General features: G+C 49.3%; 1 protein-coding gene across 1 annotated transcript in view; it reads right to left on the bottom strand.

Annotated features, from left to right (window-relative positions):
• LOC102310221 (complement C5) overlaps window positions 1-8,813 on the bottom strand; it is a gene marked incomplete at both ends in the record, with an annotated part of 49,315 nt that overhangs the window by 33,462 nt on the left and 7,040 nt on the right. Inside the window, 18 exon segments of the mRNA XM_042213956.1 lie at window positions 340-379; window positions 1,307-1,394; window positions 1,466-1,528; window positions 1,602-1,754; window positions 1,843-1,923; window positions 2,759-2,883; window positions 3,509-3,680; window positions 3,779-3,883; window positions 3,986-4,145; window positions 4,480-4,555; window positions 4,688-4,900; window positions 4,972-5,061; window positions 5,148-5,208; window positions 5,382-5,615; window positions 5,743-5,882; window positions 5,990-6,072; window positions 8,114-8,198; window positions 8,450-8,665. Of these exon segments, the coding sequence (XP_042069890.1) occupies window positions 340-379; window positions 1,307-1,394; window positions 1,466-1,528; window positions 1,602-1,754; window positions 1,843-1,923; window positions 2,759-2,883; window positions 3,509-3,680; window positions 3,779-3,883; window positions 3,986-4,145; window positions 4,480-4,555; window positions 4,688-4,900; window positions 4,972-5,061; window positions 5,148-5,208; window positions 5,382-5,615; window positions 5,743-5,882; window positions 5,990-6,072; window positions 8,114-8,198; window positions 8,450-8,665 (2,185 nt within the window).

The following is an 8,813-nucleotide window of genomic DNA, read 5'->3' on the forward strand; positions in this document are numbered from 1 at the left end:
TTAGTTTAGTTTGGTTTGCTTTGTATGCTCGTTTTCCCGTGCCAGCAAATAAAGCTGTGATTTTGAGTTCATCCCTCGAGACGGAGTACCTGCCACGCAGCGCTTCTTGACAGATTTTTAGTTTGAGTGTCCTTATTTTCCTCTCAGCTATGGATTCTGTCACTAGTTAGGTTAGGTAACATAAACTACTGAAAGTCTGTTAACCACAACCAACCCAGTGACGTCACCCTCTGTAGTTACATGTGTGACCGCTTTTGCAGCAGGGATCCATGCTGTGAGTTAGCCTTCATGCATGCAGCGTTTCAGTGAGCGAGAAAGACAATCATGCAGTGCTCTTACTTTACACAGGCCACCAGGGTAGGAGTTCGTAATCTTGGATCTGAGGAGGAGAAAGAAGACATTTAATCTGGTGACAGGCAGCTGCTGCTGCAGGTAAACAGCTGGAGCACTGTCTCTGTTCAAAACAGAAGTACAGAATAGAAAATAAATGAATAAACCTCACTGTAGTGAGACAGGAAGTGTAAAATCAATGAACAGAATCAACCTTTTGGGATTTACTTACCTGGATGATTGAGCATGAAGACAAAGAAGGAGGATGCGCGAAAGAGTTTAATGTTCAAAGTTTGGTTTAAAAGAGGAAAAACTCTTGGCTCTTGAGGGAGGCGGTCGCACTTTCTCCTTCTCCCTCATCTTCCCTGCTTGGCTTCTCATGTCTTTTGTATAGTCTCGCTTATTCTCTAACCCTCAGACAGTCTCCCAGACTTGTTCTCTAAAAACATAAAGAAGAATTATGGATTTGATCAACTTGTCCCTTGACGAAACTGACACCCTCCTGGGCTTGGGAGAGCCCGACTGTCCTGCGGAGACGTTTGCTGCCGGATACTCGATGGTCAGTTGCGTCGTGTGTCTGGGGACGCTCTCAATGGAGGACATTGAACGACATCGACCAATTCGGAACCACGATAACAGAGTTCTGGCTGATTGGAGCTGGCTTATCGAAGTACAAGAAGCAGCTACAGCTGTTGAAAATCCCACAAGGCTGTCCGACATGATAGACGATGGGCAGGGCTGTGAGTAAGACTGTGTTTATGGATACGATCTTGGAGAAGAACAACAGGAATTGAGAGACCTGGTGACCTGTGATGGACCAACTGCAAAATTGGAAGCAGTTTGTTCGCACTAACCAAAACAGCTACCATCTTCATCTCATGTTTTGAGTGTGGTGTGAAATCTGTTTGTGGAGTTTGAAAGTCTGCTGTGGCTGTGATCTTTCACATACACCTGTACATCCAGGTGAGATACTCACTGGTTTCAGGCATGACCACCTCAATCGTGAGGTCAAAGTTACACGTGGCCTGTGCGGACGCCACGGTCTGATAGTACACCGTCTTCATCTGCAGACAGATCGGGGAACGTTAGAGCCGATTTTGCCCACATGGCTTCAGGTGAATTAACCCACACCCACCTTCACATTGGACACGCCGCGACCATAACCTGTGGACACAGTGATGTCATCATTCTTTGTTACCTGGGAAGGAAAACAAAAAGGTTACTGTTGACCTGGAGCTGCACCTGACCTCGCTGCACTGAGCCGTTCTCACCTGGAAGGGTGAGGCCACGGGTCGACTCTGGCTCAGCTGGATTTGTCCCAGAATTCCTTTTGTTCTGTAGCGGATGCTGATGTCCTGACTGAGGGCGGCTCGAGAGACAACTCTGCTGTACTCCGTTAATGTCTCCAGAGTCAAGAAGGTGTCCTGAGGGAGGTCAAAGGTCAACAAGAAGCGCAAAAGAGGTTAACAGAGAGGGGTTTTAGGTGGCAGGCTGAGTTTGGGGTGTATTTACCTGCACAGAGTAGAAACCTTCACCGTAGTGCTGATCCTGGGTCAGCCAGGACAGGATGGGTTTCGCATATGAGATCCTCCCCTTAAAAAACAACATTATTTTAAAATGTGAGGGGAACCACAGAAACACGCCCCCTACAGGCAGAGAAGGGAACTACAGAAACACGCCCCCTACAGGCAGAGAGGAAAACTACAGAAACACGCCCCCTACAGGCAGAGAGGGGAACTACAGAAACACACCCCCTACAGGCAGACAGGAGAACTACAGAAACACGCCCCCTACAGGCAGAGAGGGGAACTACAGAAACACGCCCCCTACAGGCAGAGAGGGGAAGTAAACTACAGAAACAGCCCCCTACAGGCAGAGAGGAGAACTACAGAAACACGCCCCCTACAGGCAGAGAGGAGAACTACAGAAACACCCCCCTACAGGCAGAGAGGAGAACTACAGAACACGCCCCCTACAGGCAGAGAGGAGAACTACAGAACACGCCCCCTACAGGCAGAGAGGAACTACAGAAACACACCCCCTACAGGCAGAGAGGAGAACTACAGAAACACGCCCCCTACAGGCAGAGAGGAGAACTACAGAACACGCCCCCTAGGCGAACTACAGAAACACGCCCCCTACAGGCAGACAGGAGAACTACAGAGACACGCCCCCTAAAGGGAGAGAGGGGAAGTACAGAAACACGCCCCCTACAGGCAGAGAGGAAAACTACAGAAACACACCCCCTACGGGCAGAGAGGAGAACTACAGAGACACGCCCCCTACAGGCAGACAGGAAAACTACAGAAACATGCCCCCTACAGGCAGAGAGGGGAACTACAGAAACACGCCCCCTACGGGCTGAGAGCAGAACTGCGAAACTTGAGAAAAGAGGAAAAACTAAAATATCAGCAGGAAGTCACAGCACCTTAGCCAGCATAGTCAGTAGGACGTACGCCGTCATCTCCACCGTCACACCGCTAGATTGGTCGGGCTTCAGCCAGTCAGATGTCACACTGGCCTCCTGCCAGTACCTGAGTACAGCAGGATTACCTGAACAAAAACACAAAAACAAGTTTAATTTCCTTAATCTTAAGCCTCTATTCTACTGACACCTACTCAGCGCGACATTTTTAGGGGTTTTCATAAACTAGTAGTACCTGTTACTTTTTAGTACCAGGTACTACTCGATCTGATAATGTCATGTCAGCAGGCTGCATGCCACTGATTGGCCAGGCAGTGATGTCACTTGATGAGTCATGAGACTGAGAATACAACCTTAACTGTTTGAAACCCAGCAGAGTGAGAAACCTACTTACTGGACTCCACCCAGACTGACGTGGTACTCAACTTTAATGCAAAACAACCAAAACCCAGTAGAGTTGAGCTGGTGTTGGAAACGAGGCATTAGTGATGGATGGAGCATGAGCAGTGGAAGGATGTGATACACGTCAGTGACTGTTTTCTGCCTTTCTTCTTACTGATGTATTAATGCCATAAACTTTAAAATCCCGAAATCAATGTAAAGGAAAAGAAGCACACTGACTTTTGAATATTATCAGGGATTCTTTGAGTGGTTTATAAGAAATCCATCACACAATCAAACAGTAACTCAAAAAACTGCCATTCAGCAAACAGAGAGCCAATCAGAAAGAAGGAAACAAAAAAAACCACACACCTTTTTGCCGTGCCAGCTTCTCCAGGCTGCTGATGAGCTGGAAGGATATCATGCTGTTGGGGTCATGAAGGGTCAGCGCATAGGTCGCCACTGCACGTACGTAAACACTCTTCACACTGAGGGCATGCTGGGAAATGTAGTCTACGGCAGAACTAATACTGTCCTCGTGCCTCTGAAAGCAGGACGGTTTATGAGCAGCTTCTTCAGTATTTGTTTAGCGCTCAGGTAGGCTGATGTGTTGAGTGATGAGACGAGGAGGTGTGGTCTCACCTTAAGCTGCAGGATCCGGTCTCTAATCTTTGTTGCTTTGTGTAGAGCAATCAGTGTAAAGGCTGTCAGATACACTGATTGGTCCACTGCATCTGTCCCCTCAGCCTGCAGCCAATCACAATACACAAAATTAACAAAGCTCTGTCTCACCACAAGAAACATTCAAGTGAGAACAGAAGAAGAAATGGAATAAGCGGAGGCAGAGACCAAGATTCTGTTGGATTTGTAGGGGGACTCCTCAGTGAAGGACCCGTCCGGCTGCTGAGCCTTGAGCACCAGCCAGGTCAGAGACTCTGAGAGAGTCTGATGGTTCACGGAGACCACAGGTTCCGCTGCAGCCAGAGCCCTCACCACCAGGGCCGTGATCCTGACAGACAGCACAGAGGGACAGAAGTACTATGGTGTCATTCTCAGGACCAACCAGCAGATGGCACCAAAAGCACAAGGAGGAACCCGTGCAGATCCACGCGCTCACGTTTGATAAAAGCCAGTCTGGGCTGTACTACAGCAAAACATCTCACCTGAATGTGTTCATGTGTTTCTTTTATTTTAGGAAGCTATGCTGTTAAACTCAAATACTCCATTACAAGTGTGATCCTGTGAGATGGCTGACCACCCTGTCATAAAACCACAGGTCCATTCTGTCTCACCTGCAGACAGGTGAGGAGGACACTGCTCCCGAGGCTTTGATGTTTACCTACCAGGTGCTGGGCTCTCTATTCCTCCACATGCTGTAGCTCGAGTCTCCAAGTCTGAATGAACTGATGCTGACGAGGCCTACGCACGCGCGCGCGCGCGCACACACACACACACACACACACACACACACACACACACACACACACACACACAGTAAATGAACTGTTAACCCTCTGTGCTACCATCGGGGCCTCTTCAGTGCCTCCTCACCCTCCCTGATCTTCCTCTTCATGTTAGCTGCGCTCTTCTGGATGTCTTCTCCCAGCACGTTCCAGCTGCCTGATGCTTCCAGGTACTGAAACAGCTGGATGAGGGGGAGGAGGCCGCCGAGCTCCACCTCCGCTGATCCAACCGGCAGGCTGATGAGCTGCCGGAAGCCTTCGGGGTTGTGCCCCACTGACAGGACTTCCCCCAGCACCTCGCCTGGTACACAGAACAAACATGATTTTGTTTGACATGCAACTGTGCAGCGAGAAATGCGTTCCACTTGTTACCATTGATCGTCAGCATCCTCTCCACATCCGTGTTGGGAACCATGTTGCTCGGCACTTGGTTCTTCAGCTCCACTGTCCTCTTCTCTGAGCCTGCAGGGCCACAAACAGCCCGAGACAGACTGACATCAGCAAGCACTTTAGGTGGAGCAGAGCTTCACAGAGCAGAGCCTACGCACCATACACTCCCTGTGGGTCGAGTCTTCCTCCAGAGCTCACCTCCCGCCTCACTCCTTCAGGCTGGAAACACAACCAAGATTAGCATCATTTTACAGACAGAAGTCTGGTTTCAGTCTTTAGACTGGAAACGCTGTTAGCAGCAGGTTGGCGAGAGCGTGGCTCTGCTAATGTGATTATTAGCATTTGTGTTTCTGTTCATTTTCATACTCCTGAGACAGTCCGTCCGTACGTACCACCACTCGCAGCTTCTTCTCCACGATGTCTGCCCGACGGTTGGGTGTTTTCAGGGTGAAGGTCAGGGTGTGCTCTCCAGGTTCCAGTCCCAGCAGGGTGAAGGTCACTGGTCCCACCCCTTTTCCTGGTATCTCGTTCCATTCGCATGCTGTAGAGTGAAGCCCTGCCTGCCCAATCACAGGCTGAGACTTGAGCAGGCAGATGGCCGGGCCGACTGTCAGTGTCACGCAGTACTGAGGGTGAAGACGGACAGAACAGAAGATTCTTCATCACTGAAGCCACAGCTACCCCATCCAAACCCTACAGGGATGCATGGCAAAGGATCATGGGATATGTAGTTGGGTGGTGTGTGTTGTGTACCCTAACGTGGTCGAGCAGCTGGTTGTACACGGACCCCTTCAGCTCCAGCTGCTCTCCTCTGACCACCTGATAGGGCAGCGGGATGTCCACGCTGAGCGGCAGACGGACCGACACCTGGACGGGATCTGCCACGCACATACCTGTCGGACAAACGGGAACCATCCGACTTTACTTATCCCTGCATACTGAGGGGCAGAAAACTGAAGAGCAAGGCATGCTTAAAAAGGAATAAATGAAAGAAACTCGCCGTTCTTGAACATGCCGACGGCCTTTATCTGCCACGTGGTGAGAGAGTCCGGCAGAGTCCTGCTGACCGCCAGCCGCCCTGAACTAATGACAGGAAACACAAGGACAGTCACAACAGTCCCTAAAGACAGGGAGGCGGATCTGTAACCAGCCGTGCTGCCTGGAGCATTAAAGCTGCCATCATTGTTGGGACCATGTGTAAACCTTAGTTAAAGGAAATGAATGTCTGACTTGCCAGGCATGGATTAGCTCTCAAACAGTATTTTCAACAGAACTTCTGGGACATGTTCTGTTTGGACACAGCTTCACATTTAATGGTTTTTCTTTCATCACTGTTTACATTGTAAATTCTCACTGAAGGCATCAAACTGTGAATGAAAACATGGAATTATGAAGTAAATGGCCTGCATTTGTATAGCGCTTTTCTAGCCCCCAAAGCGCTTCACATCCAGTCATTCACCCATTCACACACATCCACACACTGGTGATGGCAGCTACATTGTAGCCACAGCTGCCCTAGGGCGCACTGGCAGAGGCTGCCAGACACTGGCGCCACCGGGCCCTCTGACCACCACCAGTAGGCAAACACGGGGTTAGTATCTTGCCCAAGGATATTTGGCATGCAGCCAGGAGGCAGCCTGGGATCGAACCACCGACCTTCTGATTAGTGGCTGACCTGCTCTGCCACCTGAGCCACAGCCACCCCAGTAACTCCAAACATGTTTTATATCCACCCTCTGCTTCGATTCCTGCTTCGCTCACTCTTGGCCTTCTCTCCACGAGCTTCATGAGGTCGTCTCCTGAAATGGTTTCCAACAGTCTTGAAGGAGTTCAGAGATGCTGAGCGTTTGTCGGGCCTTTGCCCTCACTCTGCGCTCCATCTCATCCCAAACCAGCTCCACTGGGTTCAGGTCAGGTGACTGTGGAGGCCAGGCCTCCATCACTCTCCTTCTTGGTCCTCACACAGCCTGGAGGTGTGTTTGGGGTCCTGTTGGAGAATAAATGATGGGACGGCATGTCGCTGCAGGATGCTGTGGTGGCCATGCTGGGTCAGTGTGCCTTCAGTTTGGAAGAAATCCCCAACAGTGTCACCATCACACCTCCTCCTCCATGCTTCACAGTGGGAACATGCACGTGGAGACCATCGTTCACCTTTTCTCCCCAAAGACACGGCAGGTGGAACCAAAGATCTCAGGTTTGGACTCATCAGACCAAAGCACAGATGGTCTGATGTCCATTTGTTGTGTTTCTTGGTCCAAACAAATCTCTTCTTGTTGCTTTTCCTTAGTCATGGTTTCTCAGCAGCTGTTTGACCATAAAGGTCTGATTCACACAGTCTCCTCTGAACATGTACAGATGTGTCTGCTACTGGAGCTCTGTGTGGCATCTGTCTGGGCTCTGATCTGAGCTGATGCTACATGATCCCAGATGTCTTCAGTTTGTATCTACAATGTGGAAAGTATCACCAATGAAGAAAGCCCACTAAATGAGAAGGTGTGTCCAGAGTTCTGACTGGTAGTGCAGATTCAATGCATTCAGTGCTGTCACCTGTAAGACGTCCTGGTTTGAATCCACTCTCTGTGTGGAGTCGGCATGTTCTCCTCATGCCTGCTTCCTCCCACGAACATTACATTTACTGGTGATTTAAAACTGACTGTGAGTGGTTGTTTTTCTCTCTATGTTAGCCATGAAACAGACTGCTGACCTGTCCAGGGTTTACCCTGCTTCTTGCTCTATAACAGCTGGGATAGGCTCCACCCCTCTGTGACCCTGAGTTGGATAAGTGGAAAAAAGGAATGGAGCTGTCTTAGAAGAATGTTTCCTGCTGAGCTGCATCACTTTGAAAGCTCAGATTGTCATCTCAGAAGCCCCATCTTTTAGTAGTACAGACGTGTTTATGGGGGACAGCCAATCAGAAGAGCATTAGTTTGAAGGGGGTGGAGCTAAAACAGCTTGTTTCAGACAGGATGGTCTGAGGGTTGCACTGAGGCCCAGTATCAGATAAATACGCATTATTTCTAACTGTGAATCCTGCAAAGCTGCTCTGGTAGAGAACAGAACTACAGAGCTGGGACTGAGCAGAGTACTTTAATCGATTTTGTTCCTGAGGTGTGTTTGATGTCACCTGATGCGCTGCACCTCCCACATCCAGCTCTCTGGAAAGTAGCTCCGCACCAGAGAAGGAGCGAGGTCAAAGTCTGCACCCATATCTGTACACAAACAAGAGTGCAACACACATTGACTTACACCTGCTCTGACATCATAATAAACTCTATAAACCAGTCAGAGAACAGCTGTCTGTATCAGCATACAGGAGCTGCTAACAGGTGATTCAGCTATGAAGTGAATATGTGCTGAACAGGTAGAGCAGCAGTGGATTGTAATAGCACAGAAATGAGCTCCTGCTGTTACGTTGGTATCATCAGAGTGTGATGCTGTAAACAGAAAAGTCCACACTGACCATTACGTGCAATGACGCTGCCTGGGTCGATGCTCCTCAGGAGATGCTCACAGCATTCTTGGTAGACCATTACACAGCGTTGACTTGCTGGTCCAGGTTGAAAGAACTTCCTGTTCTTGTGGACAAATACCTTAGCTTCATCAAGGCAGCTTCTATACGTTGGAGCACGCTTCATCCCATTTTCACAGCACACTTTGAATTTACCATATCTTGCCGCTGGACAGACAGAAGGACACACTTTACTTTACATCCACCACTGATTTATCCAGCATCATTACAAACATGTCAGCAAAACACACAGGTGAAGGTGTGTGTGTGTTAAACACATATCTATCTAATAGACTCCAGTTTGTGCATGTAAATG

This window comes from Haplochromis burtoni, unplaced genomic scaffold, assembly GCF_018398535.1.
Source record: "Haplochromis burtoni strain Fernald_Lab_line unplaced genomic scaffold, NCSU_Asbu1 Contig_501, whole genome shotgun sequence".
In the NCBI taxonomy this organism is placed as follows: Eukaryota; Metazoa; Chordata; class Actinopteri; order Cichliformes; family Cichlidae; genus Haplochromis; species Haplochromis burtoni.